At 36.9% G+C, this 25,329-nt stretch overlaps 1 protein-coding gene across 1 annotated transcript in view; it reads right to left on the minus strand.

Annotated features, from left to right (window-relative positions):
• Nucleotides 1-25,329, minus strand: part of LOC306868791 (cAMP-dependent protein kinase type I-beta regulatory subunit) — an 87,826-nt gene that overhangs the window by 56,752 nt on the left and 5,745 nt on the right. Inside the window, exons 2-3 of the mRNA XM_079415167.1 lie at nucleotides 11,282-11,452; nucleotides 10,154-10,245 (exon numbers count right to left, since the gene is read on the minus strand). Coding sequence (XP_079271293.1) covers nucleotides 10,154-10,245; nucleotides 11,282-11,452 — 263 coding nt within the window. The remainder of the gene's footprint in view (nucleotides 1-10,153; nucleotides 10,246-11,281; nucleotides 11,453-25,329) is intronic.

The raw sequence follows: 25,329 nt of genomic DNA on the forward strand, positions 1-25,329 counted from the left end.
TTAACTCGTCACGTAAAAATTGTTGCTAATAACAAAATACCTCAAATTGTGTGGCTTTTTAAGAAGAGATGCTCTCTTAATTTTCTAAATGATGCATGATTTTTGCCTGACGGAGGAAAAAACACAAAGTAATTAATAGATTTACATTAAGGTAAGGACCTGTACCATATTCACAGATCAGAATATCATTAATTAATAAAAAATAAATAAACTATACGACTACTATAAGTATATCCAATCCTACCTGCATACAGTAAAGTGATAAATACTTTAAAGCAAATCTCAACTGCATGATTAGTACTCTATATTGGTAAAAAAAATTTAAAATATATGATTATTTAAAAAATATATATTAAACAGCACAACAGTTTCAACACTGGTAATAAATCAGTATATTATTAGAATGATTTCTGAAGGATCATGCGACACTGAAGACTGGAATAATGGCTGATGAAAATTCAGTGCTGCATCACAGAAATGAATGATATTTTAAAGTATATTAAAATAGGAAGCCACTATTAGAAATTGCAATAATATTACACAATATTACAGTTTTTTCCCCGTATTTTTGATCAAATAAATACGGCATTGATGAGCATAAGAGACTCCATTAAAAATCTTACTCCTAAAACCTTTGAACAGCAGAGTATAAAGTTTACTCACGTAAGATGATACATCATGACTTCCTGTAAAGCTGCTTTGTTACAAAGTGTATTGTCAAAGGCACTAAATTAATACATTCGATTTGACTTGAAATTTTGACTCTTGTCAGTAAAGTAACCATCCACAACATTCTAGCAACCGCATAGCAACACACTAACATCCATTCTGAACATCCGAGAACAGACAAGCATCGCATTTCTACAGAACTTTTTTTTCACAATTTCCTCAGAAAATTGAAAATCTAGATTGAAAAATGAAGTGCAGGCACAGCGAAATTACCTGCATGACTGACGAAGATAGCTAACGTGCACATGTGACGACAGACTTCTCTGTCAGATTCAGATTCTCCCGAGACAGATCCATCCATCCACTGAAGAATGTGAACAAACTACCCACACTTCACTCATAGAGACAGCTTATTTGTCCTTGTCTTTCTCTTTATTTACAATTCAGCTTTTTATTTCTGGCTAAACAAAAGCGGAATCATTTTTTTGACAAAGTTCTTCATAATCCACGTTTCTTTCTTTACTCGAACCGCATATGAAACTCAATAGCCACACTAGCTAGCATTACAAAAGCGTGACTGTCTACTTTAAAGGTCATTTTTAATAGTACTGTCTGGTCCGCAGGTGCGTGAAACAGCTGTTCCCCACAATCACGGTGTGAAGTTTATATCAGATATGAGCAGGAAACCAGATAGCCATTATGCTGAGAGCAGGTTAACATTATAAAGGGGAGCTGAACAGATGTGTCTGGATGCGATAAAACGACTACGAGCTATCAGGAGACATCGAAACAGTTTAAAATCAAACTAACCATGCTTTTATTCCATTTGACCGCATTATGTTCCCCGTGCTTTGGAGCTGTGATGATGTTATACAAAGAAAACATTATTTTACATGCTAATCTGCACAAGCTTATCAGTCTAATTCTAGAAAGCATGACGTACACACACGCACGCGGTGACTTATTTCATGTACGTGCAGAAATGTGTATGCAAAACCACAGCACACTGTCTGCACAAATAGACGGACAATGTCTCTGTAGGTGCAGTAGCTGTGGTTCATTGCAGCTCAAGCGCTCGTTACTGCTGATTGCTGGTATTTTGTTTTTTAATTAGAACACAAAGCTCTGTTGTTTGAGATGCTGCAGGGCCCCTGTGCAAAGAGAGGGAGAGTTGGGGCCGCAGAGAGGACGCTGGTAGTGCAAAACAAGGCTCTGAAGGTTCAGAGTCCATTTGTGTTTGTGGGTAAAATAAGAGTGAGAATGTTCGGTAACACTTTATTTTACGGTGTCCTTGTTAAACCTTACATGTTACTATTATAATAACAATTAATTATGCATAATTGCATGCAAGTAACCCTAAGTCAAACCCTAACCATATAGTAAGTACATGTAGTTATTTAATATTACTCAGTACTTCAATGTATACTTACACTGTAACAAGACACAGGACACCTTAAAATAAAATAGATAAAAAAAATAGAGAGTTTATGACATATGCATTGGAATTAAAGGAAATTAAAGGAAATATGGTATAATCAAAAATAACATGTAAACTGAAATTAATAAGGTGAACCTCACAAAAAGGGCAGGTCATGTTTCACCCCTTAAATTACAAAAAAGTTCAAGTTTGCATAAAGAAAATGAAGCCAATTTCAGATTTAAAACATTTTTTTTTTAGCATTGTAATATTATTTTGTGATATTAAATTCATATGTGATGTTAATCGAATTTTTATTTTCAACTTTCACCCCCAAATTCTTACAGCAGCGCAATAAATATTATTACTCTTATCACTGTAATGCAAAAAAAAAAAAGTTTGTCATACTGCCATTTGCATGAACGAGAATCACAATTGAAAATAAAAGGGAATGACAAAAAAAGAACGTTTTGCATAAAGAAAAAGAAGCCCATTTTAGGAAAATATTTTTAGCACTGTAAAATTATTTTGTGATATGTATTTAATATGTAATAGTACTTATATTTTTATATTATTAACTTTTAGCCTCAAATTCTTACAGCAGTGCAGTAAATAAAACTACACTGAGAAATGTGTCATGTTTTTTATTTTATGCTGATTTTTTATTAATGTTTTACTTTAATGAGAATAACCATTGGGAATCATGGGAATGACAAAAAATTTAGTTTTCATTAAGAAAATGAAGCCCATTTAAGCAAAATTTGTGATGGCGCAGTGGATAAGACACATGCCTTTGGTGTGAGAGACCCGGGTTTGAATCCACTGTGAGACACCAATGTGTCCCTGAGCAAGACACTTAACCCCTAGTTGCTCCAGAGGCGTGCGACCTCTGACATATATAGCAATTGTAAGTCGCTTTGGATAAAAGCGTCAGCTAAATGAATAAATGTAAATGTAAATGTAAAATATTGAAAAAATGTTTTGCACTGAAATATATATTTTGTGATATGTGACTACTAATATTAATTATATTTTAGATTTGTAACTTTTCGCTGTAATGCAAAAATAAAATATCTATGAACTGGCATTACAGAATTACAATAGCACTATTTAAAATAAATGAAAAAACATTGGAAAAAAGATAGAAATATTGTCCTTTTCAAAACTGGTTTTGCAAGCAAAACAGGCAAAGAAATGTAAAAGTATGTGTAAAGCCTAAACCTCTCAACAAGTCTCTCAGAAACCTGTGAAAGTAGAATAGAAATTAATTCTATTTTGTGAATGAATAGAAAGATTATATTTTGTACAAGAATATTGTTATTCAGCTTACAAAACCAGCTTCTATTGATGACTCATACATCTTTCAGGCTGACCTAACTCCCAAGGTCAAGTTCAGCATCAGACTGTGCATTAAATTTCCCAATGAGCTTTTCCCATACCACCATGAGGTAACTGCTTTTATTTGCCATGGCAACAAAACCCCACCAAACAACAAATAACCTGTAGGGTGGACCCTAGGGTGGGCTATGCCACATGCCAGATACTCCCTTACAATATCTGCCATCTAGCTGTAATGTTTAGCTCCAGCGGTGATTACATCTGCCCGTGTGTCCCTAGTGATCATAACAAGAAGCTCTTACTGACTGCAGCATAATAAAGCAAACAGTGTATGGCATGTTCTACTATATATGGCCATATGTGTGAATGCCTGCAATAGCCAACAGCCAAATCTGTGCCAGTGGTGATTACATTTTCAAAGCCTATGACTCCCACTCATCTACTGTATGCCATTGCTTTTTGAGTTTACTGCACTTTGCACAAATTTGGGGGTGTAGTAGGGTGTAGGGGTCTTTTAAATTTAATTGAAATTTCAATAAAAAAAATAGATAAATAAATTCATTACCATTCAAATGGTTGGTATCAGTAAGATTTATTTATTAATGTTTTTGAAAGAAGTTATGTTCTTTACGTTCACCCAGGAAGCAAATATTATAGTAATAGTAATATTGTAAAATTAATAACATTTAAAATAAATGTTTTCTAATTGAATCAGTGTTATTTTAGTGCATCAATGAGATACTATAGTTTTTATTAATATCTTGAAATGCTTTTTTGTTTTTATATTTTCCACTTTCAATTTATAGTTAAAATTTCAGTCATTTATTGTGGGTTATTGTAATTTTTGGTATTTTTAGTTTTTATTTAATAGTCCACATAGTTTGGATTGTTTCTATTTAAAAATCTTATTTTAGTTTGTTATTTTAGCATATCAGCATATATTTATTTATTAAAGGTAAATTCAAATAAGAAATGTTGCCTTGTCAACTTGAAACAAAAAAAGAAGGGTTTTTTTTTTTTTTACATACATTTTATTTCTGTCCAGTGAAGATGGTTTTTTTTTTTTGTTTGTTTTTTATGGTTTTAGTTTTAAAGGGATACTCCACAAAATGAAAACTTTGTCATTAATCACTTACCCCCATGACGTTCCAAACCCGTAAAAGCTTTGTTTGTCTTCGGAACGATATTTTGGATGAAAACCAGGAAGTTTGTGACCGTCCCACTGACTGCCAAGTAATTAACACTGTCAAGGCCCAGAAAAGTATGAAAGAAATCTTCAAAATAGTCCATCGTCTCCTCTGTATCAGCGCAGCGCCATTTTGGAGAATATCCCCTGAACGCAAACGGTGTACTCTGTTTGGTGTCAGCCGCACCACACGGATATGCTGTTTTCGTTCAAATCAAAGCGTAAATAAACTTAGAAGACGTATCCATGTGGCACAGAATTTTCATTTTGGGGTGGAGTAACCCTTTAATTTTAATTAGTTTTTATGCTGATTTGAATATAGGCTATATCTTTATTTTTGTCATTTAAAAAAAATCTATTAAAATAATCTATTAATTAATTATTTATTTGTGTGATGCAAAGTGTCACATGTTTCTTCAGAAATTATTCTAATAGGCCGATTTGCAGCTCAAGAAATATTTATTATTAATACTGAAAACAGTTGTGCTGCTTAATATTTTTGTGCAAACATTGATGTATTTTTTCAGGATTTTCTAATGAATAGAAAGTTCAAAATAGCAGCATTAATCTGAAACAGAAATATTTTGTAACAAATTTTTATAATAAAAATTTAATGCACTGGTACTAAATACAATAAATTTTTTCTTTCAGAAAATCTTACTGACCCCAAATTTTATTTAAATTTTATTTAAATATAGCAATAAATATATAGTAGGTGTTAAATATTAAAGAAATATTACAGTGTTCATTGTCTAGAGAAATCCAGACTGCTCTTAATGTCAGACTAACATAAATCTATAAAACAATGAAATGATCCTGACATAAAGTCATTATTCTATCATTTACCAGATACATAAGCCTGTTGTTTTGACGGTAGCACAGACAGACATGCAGATAACTGGACATTGCTCAGGGCCTAGGAGCAAAGACTCCGTAACCATAGAAACAACATTAATGTTCTCCACGAACCTGAGTCAGAAATATGAAGTATTCTGGCATTTTCAGAAGAGAAATTACAAGGTAAGCCTCGCCTTAAGATGATTCACTGCACAAAATCAGTCTTTTCCAACTAAATTTGCCTGTAATTCTGATAAACGGTGACTGTGATATACTCACAACAGCCAAAGAAATTATATCAATCTTAAAACACGATAACACACATCTGTAGTCCCTGGCAAGAAAGCCTGATAATAAGTGTGGTGAATTTCCAGCTGAGCGCAGACGGGATGTTTTGAGCGTTTGGGCCGTTTCGTGTGTTCTCATAGAGGCTTTAAAAGCAGAAAGCTGAGAGTTTGTTCCCTTCATGGTGGATCTGTATGGATAATGGATTCTCCTCAGCAATGAAACCGTATTCCGTACACAAAGACGGAGCAACCTGAGCAAAATTCCTGGTGGACTGGGAGAGGCTTTTTTCTCCTCGTTGCTGTTTAGGGTTTGTGGCATCTCCCGGACTCGAAAGCCAAAACGAAACAATCAGAGCAACACTATTTCCTCACACCCACATTAAAACACACTTTCCAATACGCTCAGACACAATGCCTTGTTTTATTTCGACATGGGTTGCCATGGTGATGAGACAAACAGAGCAAATACAGTGGCTAGTCACAAGCCCCTCTGACACAACTCACACCCTCACCCCACCAAACACACATAAGACCAGCGCTGACAACAAGAAACAAGCTGCTAACAGCACAACCCCATTCATAAGACTTTACCATGGCCACATACACACTGCGGAAGAGATGATCGGTTCATGTGCCGCTTGAACTGAGGCGTTACAGCGATTTGTCACGACACATTAAAGAGCCACAAAACTCGATTTATTGTTTGAATTTCTAAAAAAAAAAAAAAAAAAAAGACTAAATTTAAAGCTGGGACATTGTTTTATAGCAGAAGTAACCTGCTCTGTCTTGTTGTCACTTTCCTCTTTAGGGCCCTATAATTATTTAAAAAACGATTTTTTTTGTGGTAATAAAAATCGATGTAAGTGAACAATAGCCTTTAAAATGACTTAAAATACATATATAATAGCAATGAGGCAATAATAATTAGTTCAGATAAAGTATCAAAAGCAAGAAATCATGTTGTTTTATTGAACAAAACAGTTAAAATAAATAATGTATTATAAACAATAGAGCTAATGTACATTACGCATTACAACAAAGGCCAGCAGGGGGCGCCAACGGCCTGGCGGTTGTTTTACCACATTACTGTGCGATCTAATCCTCGTTTAATATTGACCAAACACCATTTAATTCAAATGTCCACTAAATGTTTAATATTTGGCCATTTCTTTAGGACAGAAATGCTATAGCCGCTGTAATTACATGAATATGTGGACATCAAAACGTGTAAACTCAGAGTGAGGGTTTGAGCTTTTATTTTGAAACTGTAGCGTTAAATCGTAGCGTTTGTGAATTCACAATTATGTTTAATTATGATTTTTAAATGGGTTTATTAATATATCATGCAGCCTTGGAAAACAGTCTAATAATGTGTTTTATGGATTCTCGTCTGTGAAATGCGCCACTTCCGGTATTTTGCCGGTTAGTCAACGCAAATAAAATGAAGTCAACGATTTTTAAAAATAGAATAATCGACTAAAATCGACGAAATCGCAACAGCCCTAAAGAAATCACAGGGAACGTTTTGACAGTGTTGCCAGATCCTTTTAGAAAACAAACACACAGAAAGAAAATGCCCATAATAAACTTAAATCCAAATGCATTATCTTGGAAATATGCCACATACTAGATTATCACGATTTACACCTGATTGCTTTATTAACTTCATAAACTGGATCGCTTTATGAGCTGAGACCAAACAGCAAGCCGAATGACGCTTAATATGCACTGCTTATAATAAATGGACATGGCAACCTTCAGGAACATGCTGTAGGATATCAGAGACCGAATCAGACAAATTTAAGATTCGATCAGAACATTGAAACATGAGGAGCCGAAATTCCAGAGGGGCCTCAAAGCTGTAACAGGTCGTCATAAATCAGAATTCCTAGCTCCAGCCCGTCTGAAGAAAGCCTAACCAAGCTTCTTTCACAAAACAGCTTGCAACATTAAGACAAAAGAACACTTATTGATAATTCCAATTAGGGAAGGAGATCATCAAATTTGGGGGCAAGTAATCAAGATTGATGGTCAAAGAGATAGTCGTCACATATAAATCTGTGATAGAAATCACGAGCTACAGACTTTCTTGGGCAGGTCTCCCCCATACAAGACAAAGACTGAAATTCCTTTGCCCAAAGAACATGTCTTTATGTCTTCACGTTCTCCATAGAACTACACAGAGACTTTCTTTTTCATATGCACCTAAAATCATCCTAAAAGGACATTTCTATGCACAACCCCATTTTATGTATGTAACCCACACATTAGACTATCATGTTTTAAGCACATATTATGTATGTTTTTTTAATACCTATTGAATGACTTTAAGGGTTATTCGTGTTTGGTATGTATGAGTTTGACAATTCCAGCTTGAAACGTTTCTTCCAATTGATTCTTTGTCAAATGTATCATATTCTGGTTATAGAGATCATATCCAAAATATACTTTGCTAGAGTGTGTACAATTCGGACCATGTGACTGATAACATGCTGATTTATGATGGAAGGAACACCCCTAGCTAAGATAATAGCCTATCTAATTGGTCAAGACACCAGATGGGATGTGCCTATCTAATTGGTCAAGACACCAGATGGGATGTGTCCAGAAGCCAAGTTTAAAAACTCAGGACACCATCAAACCTTCTTCTTGCTCTCTTCTTTTTTTTGTTTTTGCTCTTCTCTGTTTGCTTTTGCCACCGCGTTTTGACGCTGCTCTTTGAGCGCCATTCCAGCATGCTTCGGCCTGCACGCCAGCTGCTACCACGATGAGAAGAAAAACCACCTAGTCTCGTTACATCCTTTTATTCTTTCATTTTAGTTTCTTTTCTTTCCGTTGAGTTTCGTGTTCAAAAGTTAAGTTTGCCGCAAAGTCCAGTTCGACTGCACCCACTTCAAACTTCAACTAGCAACTGAAACCATCTCCAGCCAACGCCCAACGATTGGCTTCCCAAGACTTCACTACAAACGACCACTGAACTGTCAACCAATCAGCAACTTCAGGAAAAAAAAACCCTTTCTGCAAAGACAACTACAAAAGGGAATCCCTTAGCAACGCAAGCAAGTAACCTCCAGATTCTTACTGAATTGGTGCATTTAATACAAATTTTAGCCTCATTGAGAAACTCGATGCGAGGGTTCAAGTGATTGATGGTTGTTCAGGTCTATGCAATAGCACATATTGCTGTAAACTTGGGATATCACATTTTCATTCTCTTAAACTCATCCTTTCCTCACTTTATCTCTTTCTGCAACGTGTGAATACGTGTGTTCATGTGTTAGATTAGTTTATGTCTTAGGTTTATATAAATAAAATCTTATTTATATTGAAAAGAGAAGTATCTTGTGTTTTGTGCTTACAAGTTAATGTCTTAATCTGCCGATCTTGTTACTGTGCTATTAAATAGTGTTTTCACTATATTTTGGATTTTAATATCCAGTGCAGAGCTGATGTTATATGGCTGGGTCAATGAATCGCTGCCGCCTCAGTGATCAGCCGTGAAACAGTGTCTGTTCAAATTCCCTACAAAATCATAAATGATTCCCTTTGAGCCAAATTAAACTGTTTGCTTTAAATTACATATCACCCTTTAAGTTACAATGCTGTGCAAAATAGTCTTCCAAAAAATGATGGTTCAGACAGTGGTTTAGTTAGTACAACGAACAAAGACTTTTATTTATTACTTTGGTTGAAAATAGTGGATACCAAACGCGTGAGATGGCAGAAAAGTTACTATGTTTACCATGGTGTCAGCCATCACAATTTCGAGAGTGAATTCTGTTCCGTACACACACAAAATGATAATATAGGGGATCCACTCACATATTTAAAAGAGGTTGTCACTCCCGAATCTTTACAGTGTATACGTTGCCAATAAGAACTATAGTGTGGATTAGGCCATGTTCACACAGCAGCAGAATATGGATGTCAGTCCTGCATTTGAGTCATTAATATGGTTGCGTTCACACACATTTTAGTTATTTACATGGGTGACAACTGTGTTATATAATCAAAAGCACCATAAATTATCAGGACTTCCAACCGTGTTTTTAGGCACGTGAAACCAAAACCGTACTAGACAACTAGTTGTCGGTCACATCACACAGTGATCCAGTCTCGGTCCTCCACCAGAGCTACTCCAGACAGTTTTGTGGTATGTGTGCAACTCAAATGTTGTTGGTTTATCAAGATTTGACAGATGAAATCACACATTAATTGAACTTTTGTCATGTCAAATGTAATAACAGTCTGCAGTTTAGGATATCACCATATTTGATACTTAAGCTACTGTGTGAACAGGAAATTTTGAGACTCACACCTATAAGCAAATGTGGTTGTCAATCCCAAACACTGACAGTGTGAGCGTAGCTTTATATAATTATACCTGTCAACAAACAACCTCCGATGATGTGCATTTACCTTCTCTCATTGTCATCCAGGTGGGCAAACAGCACGTTCTTAGAGATGGCTTTGGCCAGGGCAGTCATTGTCTTGTAGTCCTTTGGAATGACCTATAGCCAGAAAACAACTTACTAGATGACTACTCATAAAACAAATTATTAGTATTTAAATGGCATTTTCAAATTTCTGTGTATTTTTTTCAATAAATTGTGATTGTACTTGTGAAAAATGTGCAGCCATGATCCTAGGGTGTGGTTGATGTTACTAAGCAGTTGCTAAGGTGTTGCTACAGAAGGTGGTTCCTTACTGGACCAAGTTAAAGATCCCAACCTCTCAAGTTTCTATGATAAAAGCTAAAAGAATAGCTGCCTGAGGTGAAGCTGACTTTATGCCAATAAACTGAAACCCGTTAATTGACGCTTACTATGATATTAATCAGATAACTTAGATACATAACATAAACGTAGAATTACAACTTGTCTCTACACAAAAGGATGCATATGCCAGTGAACTTCAAGTTACGCTTTATAGCGAGAGAGAGAGAGATAGAGAGAGAGATAGAGAGAGAGAGAGAGAGAGAGAGTGCCGTGATGCACTTTAAACAACGCGCTGAAACACGGGTAAGGATGGATTTACTAAAGATTTCATATCCTATAAAGTTCTCATTATCATGCTATGTTTATGAAATTCCTGTGAATTTTAAGTTACACGCTGTTGCGAGAGAGAGAGAGACAGAGAGTGAGAGAAAGAGAGAGAGAGAGAGAGAGAGAGAGCGCTCCCGCCGTGATGCGCTTTAAACAACGCGCTGAAACAGGCAAGGACAGGATTTACTATAGATTTCACATTCTATAAAGTTCTCATTATAATACTTATGTCATTAATGTTTATGGCAGATTTGTGCTATATTTTCATCTACATTATCAAGTGATTCCTAAAATTGCCTGCATGTTTTCGAAGCCATACGAAGTAAAAACATCACTGTTGCATTATTATATTCCTATTAGATTAATCAGATATGTATGTAGCTAACCCAGCCATCACTACTTGACTTCAACGCCAAGTTTCTCTCTCTTCTCACGTCTATACTTTGAACCCTAAATAATCTAACCGTAATCCAATAATCCAATCTGTATCTGCTTTTCTAACCTTTCTGACGTAGCTGACGGCATCCTCCTCTGTGTAGACCTCGGCGCTGACCCCACCTCTCCGGCGCCGGGCCTTCACCACAGGGTTTGGAGGAGGAGGAGACACTTCATCATCGTGAGAGTCCGACTGCGAGTTGGACTTCTGACGGGCCATGATCTGCTTGCATTCTTCCTGTGGAGAGAGGAAGTGAATGATACGTAAGATTAAAGAGTGGACGCTAAGAGGGTGAAACTACCATTAAATCACGATTACAGATCATAAAATCTAAAGACTGAAACCTACTGTGAGCACAGAAAGCAGACACAACAGCACTGAGATTTCACTGGCAGAGCGAAAGAGAGACAGTGAAAGATTCCCTTATGAAAGAGGGAAGAACAATAAAGCTGCGTGCCACAGCACAAACGATGTGTGTGTGTGACACAAGATGTGTACTAGTCAGAGAGGGTACACTCAGTCTTACTGCACTGTACATTCACTGCATATGGGTGGACAGAAAAACACAGACCCCTGATAATATATATTATATATACACATACATACATACATTAATTTATACAAGAGCCAAATGTTTTAACTAGTTATTTATTGCAAAAATAAATGTGCAAAATAAACTGACAGCTAAAAACTATATGCTAAATGCTAGGGATGTAACGATTAACTGCGAACCGGTTGAAAATCGCTTCAAATATGTGACGATTCAAATCAGTTGAGATGCTAAACAAATCGTGATTCAATTAGTTGTAGAAGTTTATATGAATGTATGTAGGGGAACTTACTGTCTTTAGAAAAGTTTAGATGGTATTTTTTCTTTTCATCTTGCCTCTGCTTGCTCTGTATAATGCATATAGACCCTTTTAGGGCCGATGTCACAATTACGTCACAGCGCTAGCTGGAGGCAAAACAAAGTGAAAACTGGAGGCGGACAATTCAAACCAGCACAGATTCGGCTACATAAGGAGCTTAAAATATCATCTTGTTGTGATGTTGGGTGCCAGAATCGATGTTGTTGATCCTCCAATTTGAAATTTTAAGGCATACCTGCTGCCACTGCCAGACAAAAAAACTGACGACAGCTGTGGTGAAACGAAATAAAACGAGCGGACTGGACATCTGAATCATCGTCAAAAATGCTCGCGTTTGCAGCGCACACTTCTTAGCGTGCGTCTAAAGATTTCTCATGCATCTCACTATGTCGTATATGAAATCATGTCTGTGTGCATGTGTTTAAAACAACAAACTGACGATTTATATGCTTAATCATATGTAATTGTATGTACATTGTTGTGATTAACTGTGGCTGGAATAATAATGTAGCTGTAAAAATAGTTGCCTGCTGAAATTGAAATATATACATCTTCATGACTAGATAGACGCAGTGAGTTTGTCTTAACTTTACACGCTAGATGTGAGTTACTCAACCGAAGGGAATCCTGTCAGATTGTCCATCCTTTGATTAAAAGCATGTGCGGGTCGGCCAATCTGGTTTCATCCGTTAAAGTTAACCTTCACAAATAACAACCGCGGTCCTGGACAGTGCATCTATACCTTACATATGCAGGTAAAATCGGAAATTCTCCAGTTATTGTTAAAAAACAAGCTAAACAGACTTCATAGCTAGCGTTAGTGAAGCGGTCAGGGGAATCTTTCTGCCTCGAGCTAAGCTCCGCCCACAGAAAAACGTCATAATGTTTACTAACAGAAAAAGGGTTTATTAAAGTTCATAAGTGCAACGCTGCTTTGTTTACAGCAGAAACCAAGGAAACGCTTAAAGCGCCACTTGCTGGCAGAGAGTGAATCTGAGTCTCATTCAGCTCGTCTTCTGTTTCTGTGGCATGCAGATGTTTTTTTATTTACAGTTTCTAGGGCTGTCAATCGATTAAAATATTTAATTGTGATTAATCGCATAATTTTAATGAGTTAACTCGTGATTAATCGCACTTTTTTTGGTTCTAAATGAACCTTAAATTAATACTTTTCAAGTTTTTGATACTCTAATCAACATGGGCGTGGACAAATATGGATACTTTATGCAAATATATGTTTATTATTATTGAAACCATAGTCAACATAGAGCATGAAGAGTAGACATGTTTCAAAGGTCATAGATGTTTTTCAAAGAACATGTTCATGTCTATTAGACACATGAAAAAAGAAGTGCCAGGTTCCCATTACTTCTCTTTCTTTGCACTGAGCAATTTACTTACACAAACCTGTTTAGATTTTTGCACGACAGTTCACTTCTGAACAAATGTACATTTATTATTAGATTTGTTTGCCTCTCTGTGCCCACATACTGTATTTTGATACAGCTAAATTCTCAATAAAACTGTTTTCATTAGTATATTTTACTGTTTCTGTTGTCAGACAACGGAACGAATATGAAATAGTGACTGAAACGCAACCCATTAAGACTACATAACCAGCTCTCCTTTCCAAGATGTTAATCTTGATAATCGAGACATTGTCTGATGAAATCAAATACACGTAAGACATTGACAATAACTGTGCTGTGATTTTGGCTATACTTGCATGTAAAATTAGAGAAGCAACATAATATCTGTGTTTAACAAAGCGCTGCTCCTCTCCACCACTCGCTGAACAAAGCAGACGCACAGAGATTTGGGCAAACCCTAAAGATTTGTCGCTAGGCGCTGTTTTGAAGGGGGGGGGGGGTCGCTAAAGGGGTCTGCAAAGTCGCTAAATTGGCAACACTGTACATCTCCATTTCTCCAACTACGGGCTTTGCCAAACAGAAAATGAGCTGCATTAATCGCACGTTAATAAAATTAATGCCGTTAAAATAAATTTACGTTAATGCGTTATTAATGCGTAAACTTTGACAGTACTAATAGTTTCACAAAACTGAAGTCAAACCATTCTGTTTTTGCTTCAAATTTAGAAATTATACAGTCCAATTTAGATAAAAAAAACTGCTCATGTTGCATGTATGCAGCATCTTTCTTTGGATCATGTTTAAAATGCAGTGGTTGCCTCTAATTTTAAATTAAAATATCACAGACAAAGTTTTATTTTGCTTACATGAAGAGATTTCTTTTATTTGTGTTACTTATTTATTTTGATTTGGGGCTTGTTTTAAAATTTCAATTTAGTTTTATTATTTACATTATATTTAAATTTTGTCATTTAGCAGACGCTTTTATCCAAAGCAACTTACAAATGAGGATAATATAAGCAAACAAAAACAACAAAAGAGCAATAATATGCAAGTGTTATATTAGTATATTATAGAATTAGATTTCAATTTCACAAAGAAATGTGCAGCATTTTGTCCAAGCAATAATAAAAGGACACATTTCATTTATAATTTGTCTTAAATCTGATTTTCTTAAAAAACAAAATCGTGAATCGAATCGTGAAACCAAAATCATGAATCGTTACATCCCTACTAAATGCCACAGCTAAATGTATCATAGTGGATTCATGTGAAGATTGTTAAAATATTTTTAATGTTCTGTAACAGTTTAGGCTAATTAGATGTTAAAAATGATGGCACAAATTTGACTAATGTCGAATGGCTATACTTACACATTTTATCTGCAACAGAGGTATCAGTAATAAGATGGCATTAAACAAATATTAAATTTAAATATACTGTCTTTGTTGTTTCTGAATTAATTTGGAGATGCATTGTTGAAATGCAATTATTACAAATTTTAACATTAGGTGCAATTAATCGTCGTTGAATACAGAAAAATGCACAATTAATTAGTAACTGATAGCACTATACAGTGGGGCAAATAAGTATTTGATACACTGCCGATTTTTCAAGTTTTCCCACTTACAAAGAATGGAGAGAGCTGTAATTTTCATCGTAGGTACACCTCAACTGTGAGAGACAGAATATAAAAAAAAAAAAAACAGAATCCAGAAAATCACATTGTATGATTTTTAAATAATTAACTTCCATTTTATTGCATGAAATAAGTATTTGATCACCTACCAACCAGCAAGAATTCTGGCTCTCACAGACCTGTTAGTTTGTCTCCTAACAGGTCTCCTATTCTCCACTCATTACCTGTATTAATTGCACCTGTTTGAACTCGTTACCTGTATAAATGACACCTGTTCACACACTCAATCAATCAGACTCCAACCTCTCCACTATATGGGCAAGACCAAAGAGCTGTCTAAGGACACTAGGGACAAAATTGTAGACCTGCACAAGGCTGGGATGGGCTATAGGACAATAAGCAAACAGCTTGGTGAGAAGGCAACATCTGTTGGCGCAATTATTGGATGAAAATGGATGAAATTCAAGATGACTGTCAATCTCTCTCGGACAGGGGCTCCATGCAAGATCTCGCCTAGTGGAGTATCAATGATCCTGAGAAAGGTGAGGGATCAGCCTAGAACTACACGGGAGGACCTGGTCAATGACCTGAAGAGAGCTGGGACCACAGTCTCAACGGTTACCATTAGTAACACACTACACCGTCATGGATTACAATCCTGCAGCGCGCGCAAGGTCCCCCTGCTCCAGCCAGCACATGTCCATGCCCGTCTGAAGTTTGCCAAAGACCATCTGGATGATCCAGAGAAGGCATGGGAGAAGGTCATTTGGTCAGATGAGACCAAAATAAAACTTTTTGGTATAAACGCCACTCACCGTGTTTGGAGGAAGAAGGATGAGTACAATCCCAAGAACACCATCCCAACCGTGAAGCATGGGGGTGGAAACATCATGCTTTGGGGGTGCTTTTCTGCAAAGGCGACAGGACGACTGCACCGTATTGAGGGGAGGACGGATGGGGCCATGTATCGTGAGATTTTGGGCAACAACCTCCTTCCCTCAGTAAGAGCATTGAAGATGGGTCGTTGCTGGGTCTTCCAGCATGACAATGACCCCAAACACACAGCAAGGGCAACTAAGGAGTAGCTCCGTAAGAAGCAGTTCAAGGTCTTGGAGTGGCCTAGCCAGTCTCCAGACCTGAACCCAATAGAAAATCTATGGTGGGAACTGAAAAAAGATGACACACAAAAATGTCACTTTTTCACTGAATATCATATGGGGGAAGTCGTGGCCTAATGGTTAGAGAGTCGGACTTGTAATCCGAAGGTTGCGGGTTCGAGTCTCCGGCCGGCAGGGATTGTAGGTGGGGGGAGTGAATGTCCAGCGCTCTCTCCACCCTCAATACCACGACTGAGGTGCCCTTGAGCAAGGCACCGAACCCCCAACTGCTCCCCGGGCGCTGCAGCATAAAATGGCTGCCCACTGCTCCGGGTGTATGTTCACGGTGTGTGTGTGTTCACTGCTGTGTGTGTGCACGTTGGATGGGTTAAATGCAGAGCACGAATTCCGAGTATGGGTCACCATACTTGGCTGAATGTCACTTCACTCATATTTTAGTGCATTTCTATGTTGTTTATTACTTGGCCAAGTCATTCTCTATGGTAAATTTCCTATGGCAGAGACACCCATTGCCCGAACTATAGGGCCCGCAGGCTAAAGTTATCCACAAAGCTATATCACAAGAGTGGGGAGTGGATAGGAAATACAAGAAACAAATATATTATAATTTATCCTAATTTATCTTTTTGTTTAAACATATTTTGTTTTACTTTACTTGTCCGTTGAAATGTAGAGAATATTTGTTTTTTTCAAGAAATGTACATTTTAATATAATATAATTGGATATAATGCAACATTTACTTTCATTCCACATCTCTCAATCAAGTTTGATTTGTGACCTTTTGTCATAAAAGGTTTGACACCTCTGCTCTATGATATTCTGGCCCCTATAAATCTGATATCAGTCTGTCAATTCCACAATTAAAACTTTTACAGGGTATAAAAGGATAAAGTGTTTGTAAAATGGCATAAATGTCTCCCTCTGAAACAACCCAAGGCACAAATACCAAAGTGAAGGCAGGCAGATGCAAAGGAACAGCTGGGCACATGCTACAAACACACACACACACAAATGCATACAAAACACACAAATGCTCTCTCTAAAGCTTTAGACAGCCATCAACAGGCCTGACCATGAAATAACACAGAAAGAGTTCAAATGTACTCTGAAATCTGTGAAATCAGAAAACACGTATAAGTATAAAGTCATCTTGCGCACCAATGCATCGATGCACATGCTCAAATATAAAATGAGAGCAAACCCACCACAAACACACAACAAAATTTGACTAGTATCTATACAAAATTCAATATGAGATTGTAATGCACAATTTTATCAAATTAGGTTAGAACTATAAGGACACACAAGACACAACCAACAAAAGTTGGACAGTCACAAATCACCTTTATTTATATAGCGCTTTTAACAATGTAAATTGTGTCAAAGCAACTGCACAATATCAAAAAAAGGAAAATAGTGTGTCAATAATGTGAAATGAAAAGATTTTTTAAAACAAATGATTTTCAGTTAAAGGCATTTCATTATTGAACTCAGTGATGTCATCATCCAACTCAGTGATGTCATCATCCAGCTCAGTTCAGTTTAAATAGTGTCTTTGCAATCAGGTCGACGATATCGCCGAAAATGAAGTGTCCCCAACTAAGCAAGCCAGAGGCGACAGCGGCAAGGAACCAAAACTCCATCGGTGACAGAATGGAGAAAAAACCTTGGGAGAAACCAGACTCAGTCGGGGGGCCAGTTCTCCTCTGGCCAAACGAACCAGCAGTTCAATTCCAACTGCAGCAAAGTCAGATTGTAAGGGCTCAACTGGTTCCAGTGGTCTTTCCCGATGGCTGTCTAAGTGGCAGGGTCCTCACTGGGGATCTTTCTCTGGTGCTCATCTCGGTGTCCTGGTCTCTGCTGACGTTCAGGGCTGTAGAGGTTGTCTCTGGGTGCTGATCCACCATCTGATCTGGATACGGACTGGATCTGGTGATTGCAGTGACTATCTGGGCTGGATACGGACCGGATCGGGTGGCTACGGTGACTGGGGATATGTCCCCAGGGCTCACCCAGGTGTCCGGCCTCCGCCGACGATCAGGGCCACATACATCATCTCCCGGCGCCGATCCACCATCTGATCTGGACACGGACTGAGAAACAGAATAGAAACAGACAAATATTAGCGTAGATGCCATTCTTCTTATGATGTAACGAGTACATCATGTGTTATGGGGAGTGTTCCCGGTTCCGGTTGATCTAATTAATGCAGCCTAACAATCCTTTAACGGATTTGAATAATAGAAGTGTATTAGTGTGTTATGTGTAAGCCAGGTTAAAGAAATGTGTCTTTAATCTAGATTTAAACTGACAGAGTGTGTCTGCCTCCCGAACAGTATTAGGTAGATTGTTCCAGAGTTCAGGTGCTAAATAGGAAAAGGATCTGCCGCCCGCAGTCGATTTTGATATTCTAGGTATTATCATATGGCCAGAGTTTTGAGAACGCAGCGGACGTGGAGGACTATAATGTGATAAGAGCTCGCTCAAGTACTGAGGAGCTAAGCCATTCAGGGCTTTATAAGTAATTAACAAGATTTTAAAATCTATACGATGTTTGATGGGGAGCCAATACAGTGTTGACAGAACCGGGCTAATATGGTCGTACTTACTGGTTCTAGTAAGGACTCTAGCTGCTGCATTTTGGACCAACTGTAATTTGTTGATCAAGCGTGCAGAACAACCACCCAATAAAGCATTACAATAGTCTAACCTTGAGGTCATAACCACATGAATTAGTATTTCTGCATTTGATGTTGAGAGCATAGGTCGCAATTTAGATATGTTTTTGAGATGGAAAAATGCAGTTTTACAGATGCTAGAAACATGGCTTTCAAATGAAAGATTGCTATCAAACAGCACACCTAGGTTCCTAACTGATGAAGAAGAATTGGCAGAGCAGCTGTCAAGTGTTAGATAGTGTTCTAGGTTATTACATGTGGGGTTTTTAGGTCTGATAATTAACACCTCTGTTTTTTCCGAATTTAGCAGTAAGAAGTTACTCGTCATCCAGTTTTTTATATCGACTATGCATTCCGTTAGTTTCTCAATTTGGTGTGTTTCACTGGGCCGCGAAGAAATATAGAGCTGAGTTTCATCAGCATAACAGTGAAAAATAACACCATGTCTCCTGATAATATCTCCCAAGGGTAACATGTAAAGCGTGAAAAGTAACGGCCCTAGTACTGAGCCTTGAGGTACTCCGTACTGCACTTGTACTGCTACCTCTTCATTCACTGCTACGAACTGATGGCGTTCAGATAAGTACGATTTGAACCATGCTAATGCACTTCCACTAATGCCAACAAAGTGTTCTAGTCTATTTAAAAGAATGTTGTGGTCGATAGTGTTGAACGTAGCGCTAAGATCCAGTAGAACTAATAAAGAGATACAACCACGATCAGATGATAGAAGCAGGTCATTTGTAACTCTAATGAGAGCAGTCTCAGTACTATGATACGGTCTAAATCCTGACTGGAATTCCTCACAAATACTATTTTTCTCTAAGAAGGAATATAATAGTGTTGTCACGATACTGGAATTTCTAACTTCGATACGATACCTTGAAAAATATTGATACTCGATACCATTTTCGATACCACGGAGAAAAAAACTGCCACAATATTAAGGGGGTAATTTTTTTAATTTAAAGATAAATGTAACAAGTCGAGAACATGCGGTATATTTTACATGAACAAAAAAAATGTCTTGAGGTACTGCATTTGTTGATTTATTTATTAATCTTTTATTAATCTTAGTTAAATGTTAATTGAAACTAATGTTTACTAATACATGTACTAATTAAAATCCAAAGTTCTATTTGTTGATATTCTCATTTGCTTCATAACCAAAATATTTCCAGATATAGGGCCCTATGAAATCTGTTTTATTTTTCCCCAAATTCCGTTTTATTTTTTTCTACATTCAGTTTTTTCCATTTGAATTTTTCTGGATTCCGTTTTTTTGCGTTTTAATTTTTCTAGACTCTTTTTTTTTAATGGTCAAATTAAATGCTATTAATCTAAAAGCATGTCTAATTCATTAAAATCATGAAAATTATACAATTTAACATTTAATTTATTAAAAGTGTAACAAAAATGACACGTTTAGGGCCGTATGAAATGTTTGAACCTTATGTTTTATTGTTACCAAATTCTGTGTTTTAGCATGTCTATTAGGCTATTTGAATGCATACAAAGTTTTTTATTTATTCTTACAGTAGCCTTATGAAATGTGTTTTCCCCCTCAGAAATTCTGTGTTGTGTATTTAAATTGTACTGGATATCAGATGAAGCCATAAAACAATTTTAATTCATTTATATTTGAATTAATGAAAATTAAACATTTACATTTTTGGCAAATGAAGGGGATTTACTATTAAAATTAAAATATTCTGTGATTATTTCTTTAAAAAAATTAACAGTAGTAGTAAGTAGTAGTATTATGTACATTCTACTAAATAATAGTAATATAGCCTATTTCTGGCACACGGTCTTTAATAGTTAAAGCGAACTTTTATTTTGACGGGTTGCCGTGAATACTTCTAACGTTCTGTGTGTGTGTGTATGATATGACGCTAGTTTTACTCAAATTAAATGGTAAAATGCTCGTTAAGTGCCTTTCAGATCAGTTCTGGAGATATTGTTGATGTATCTATGTCCTCACTGAGACGGCAGACGCTGAAATCACCGCGAGCGCCACATTTGTAAACACAACCGCACGTGCAGCACATTCACTCAGAGACGCGCAGAACATGCAGGATTCATATTTAAATCCACTTTTGCAGCTTAATATTTACAGATACTAGTCCATATCGCGATTTGATTTAAGTGTAATGACCTACTTTTGATTAATTCATCCAAACTTTGACAAATTCCGTGACATTCCGCGTTAAACTGTAAATTCCGTTTTTATGACTGGATTCCGCGCGCGTTCTCTGCATCGCGGAGATCATAGATCCTACAGATAGCGCCCCTGCTGTGTTCTTTAACAACCAGAGCAGTCATCTTTCTATTCACTTCACTTTTGCTATTTAACCAGAGCGAAGGAGACGAGTGCGGTCACGTGTGGTGCTTGTCCACGCGCCTTTGGAGAGAAGTGAAAGTGACAGCTCGGCTAGTATCGGTGTATCGATACTTCGGGAAATTAATATTGGTACCGTTCAGATATTTCAGTATCGATATTTATCGAAATATCGATATTTTTGACAACACTAGAATATAATTGCGAGGATACTACCTTTTTTAGTATCTTTGACAGAAAAGGGAGATGTGAGATCGGTCTGTAATTAACTAAATCTTTCAAGTTGTGGTTTTTTAATGAGAGGCTTAATAACAGCCAATTTGAAGGTTTTGGGGACATATCCTAATGACAGTGATGAATTAATAATAGCCAAAAGATGATCTATGACTTCTGGAAGCAGCTCTTTTAGTAGTTTAGATGGAATAGGGTCTAACATACATGTTGTTGGTTTAGATGACTTAACAAATTTATACAATTCTTCCTCTCCTATAGTAGAGAATGAGTGAAATTGTTCCTCGGGGAATCTATAGTGCACTATCTGATGCGATATTGTAGCTGACAGCTGCATGGTTACAATTTTATCTATTGATTGATAGAATCAATCTTGGAAGTAAAGTAGTTCATAAAGTCATTATTGCTGTGCTTTTGGGAAACACCTGTTGATGCTTTATTTTTCGTTAATTTAGTGACTGTATTGAATAAATACCAGGGGTTATGTTTGTTTTCTTCTAGAAGAGATGAAAGGTAATCAGATCTAGCAGTTTTTAATGCTTTTCTGTAGGATAGGGTATTTTCCCGCCAGGCTATACAAAATACCTCTAGTTTTGTTTTCCTCCATCTGCGCTCCATTTTCCGGGGCGGCTCTCTTTAAGGTGCGAGTGTGCTCATTATACCACGGAGTCTGATTGTTTTCTTTGATCTTCCTTAAGCGTAAAGGAGAAACTGTATCTAAAGTGCTAGAAAAGAGAGAGTCCATAGTTTCTGTTACATCATCAAGTTTTTCTGTGCTGTTGGATATGCTGAGGAATTGAGATAAATCAGGAAGATTACTTACAAAGTAAACAATGGACTATGGTGGCTGGTGTCTCTATTTTCAGGTTCCGTACAATAGAATCGCCAATAACCAGAGCACTTTCATCAGGTTTCTCAGTGGGTGCTTCACTGAGTGGGGAGAACCTGTTTGATGTTCTGATCGGAACGGAAGAGCGGTGTTTTGACCCGCGACTAGGCCGCCTTACAGTCACCCAGCTGCCCTGCTGCACGGGCTCAACAGGAACCGAACAATGTACAGGACTCCCTGAGCTAGTCCCATCCAAGGCAGTATCTACAGCCCTCACATTCTTACTATCCTCAACTAAAGTTTGGATGCGTGTCTCTTCTGAAACCTTCTCTGTCAGCCTAACTATTTCCCTGCATTTATCACAAGTGAATCCCTCATCGCCGACAGAGAGAGATAAACTATACATGTGACATGAAGTGCAAACAACAATAGCAGGAGAAGAAGCCATTACTCACCGTGACTGATGAATGATACCAACTTAACTTACCACTTAGCACTGTTGTTTGATGAACTCGTGAAAAACGGAGCGAGAGAGAAATGAAAACGGAGCGAGAAAAAAGAAAACAATAATAGGCGCGAATAGAAACGCGAATGGAACTGCGAGTAACAAGCTAACCAGCTGATGCGCTGCACTCGCGGTTTTAAAAAGAGAACGATCAAGTATAAAGATACTGATTTATCATCAAATCTGAATTACAGTTTTGGATTGAAGGCCACAAAAAATCTGTAAAGTGATTCATTTGGATGACACAAGCAGTTTAAAAAAGCAGGGAATCATCCTCTGAACAGTATTTTATGTTCCATTATTGCAGTAAAATTGCTGCTTAATACTATGTTTAAGATTGCTATTTACAATTCTTTATAAAGATATGTATTTATTCATCAACAATAATGCCCCCAATATTAAAAACTTCTAAACTGAACAAAGTCATCAACAAATGCTTTGTGAATCAGTTTGACTGAATCATAAAAAAGAATAATGAAAGAATGATACTAAGGATCAAAGCATCCTGCACAAAAAAAAAACAATCCACATATATATATTTCTTACAAAAGGAATACTGTAAAAGTGCACATATAGGCCTAACCTACTCTACCATTCAAATGTTTGGGGTCAGTTCAATATGCTGATTTGCTGCTTAAGAAACATTTATTATTAATAGTTGTGCTGCTTCATATTTTTTTATGGAAAGAGAGATCTTTTTCAGGATTCTTAGATGAATAGAAAGTTCAAAGGCATTTATTTGAAATACAAATCTTTCGTAAAATTCTAAATGTCTATACAGTCACTTTTGATAAATAAAAGTATTGACATATGAACGTATTTAAATAAAAAGAAAGAAAATCCTAAATAATAAAAAGTAAATAAAAACTTTTTAACCCCAAACTTTTTAATGGCAGTGTATGTTTGGGCTAAAAGGGCAACATTTTATTTTTATTTATATCACTGGCTAACCAATTTGCATTAGTATGCAACTGGTACATGAGCAAGACTAGTTATTGGCTGATGCTAATCTCAATTTGACCAAATATTGGCCTAGCTGACATGAAGATATATCACTAATACTCTTGCATCCCTAAGTAACATCAGTACATTAAAAAAAATTATAATAATAAAATCCCGTAATTTGCTCACCCTCATGTTGCCTTCTGCCCTAAATTAAGATTTTAATCCGGCACAGTTTTTATAGACACAACATTCAGAATAGAGGACAAACACAGTTATCCTTTAGCAGCCTGTGGAATTTCATCTTTCTAAATGAAAAGAAGGTGCCAGACAGAGAGAATGTGTGAGCAATTAAACCCCATTTATGAATAAAATGCAAGTGGGTCAGTAAACATCGTTCACCCAGAGGCTCAATCTCTGATGACACAAAATAACCCCAAAAACACAAGATCTCCTCATGAGGAGAAGACAAGGACAGACGTCTTGTGCTGCGTTCAGTATCAGCCCATATGATCGTGTCTTATGAATACACATCCCCATCGGCTGTTTGATGCTCTACCTAAACCAACAGTAGCTCAGCAGAAACGCATTCCTAACAAAAGCCCAAGCCCAAAGCGTCTGCCAGACTGAAAAAGCCTGTTGTTCCTGGAGCACATGATCAAAGAAGATGTTTAGTTGCTGCTGAGTGTGGATGCAGTTACTGGCACCTCCAGCTAAACGAATGACTGCTGTGACTTTCATACGGTCGCTACACAGACTCTAAGATTGGGCAACAACATCAAAAAGCATCAGCATGCCTCCTAATTATTTATTGAGGGGGAACGGGAATGCTGATTATAGTTCTTAACAATTGCAGCTCATTAAAGTTCCTCTTACATAAAGTATACTACCGTTTGAGTTCAGTGTTTTTTTGTTGTTTTTTTGGAGCAAGGATGCATTAAATTTACCAAAAGTGATGATAAATATGTTACAAAATATATACGGTTTCAAAAACATTTACAGGTCCTTCTCAAAAAATTTGCATATTGTGATAAAGTTCATAATTTTCTGTAATGTACTGATAAACATTAGACTTTTATATATTTTAGATTCATTACAACACAACTGAAGTAGTTCAAGCCTTTTATTGTTTTAATATTGATGATTTTGGCATACAGCTCATGAAAACCCAAAATTCCTATCTCAAAAAATTAGCATATCATGAAAAGGTTCTCTAAACGAGCTATTAACCTAATCATCTGAATCAACTAATTAACTCTAAACACCTGCAAAAGATTCCTGAGGCTTTTAAAAACTCCCAGCCTGGTTCATTACTCAAAACCGCAATCATGGGTAAGACTGCCGACCTGACTGCTGTCCAGAAGGCCATCATTGACACCCTCAAGCAAGAGAGTAAGACACAGAAAGAAATTTCTGAACGAATAGGCTGTTCCCAGAGTGCTGTATCAAGGCACCTCAGTGGGAAGTCTGTGGGAAGGAAAAAGTGTGGCAGAAAACGCAGCACAACGAGAAGAGGTGACCGGACCCTGAGGAAGATTGTGGAGAAGGACCGATTCCAGACCTTGGGGGACCTGCGGAAGCAGTGGACTGA

Source organism: Barbus barbus, assembly GCF_936440315.1.
Source record: "Barbus barbus genome assembly, chromosome: 4".
Taxonomy (NCBI): Eukaryota; Metazoa; Chordata; class Actinopteri; order Cypriniformes; family Cyprinidae; genus Barbus; species Barbus barbus.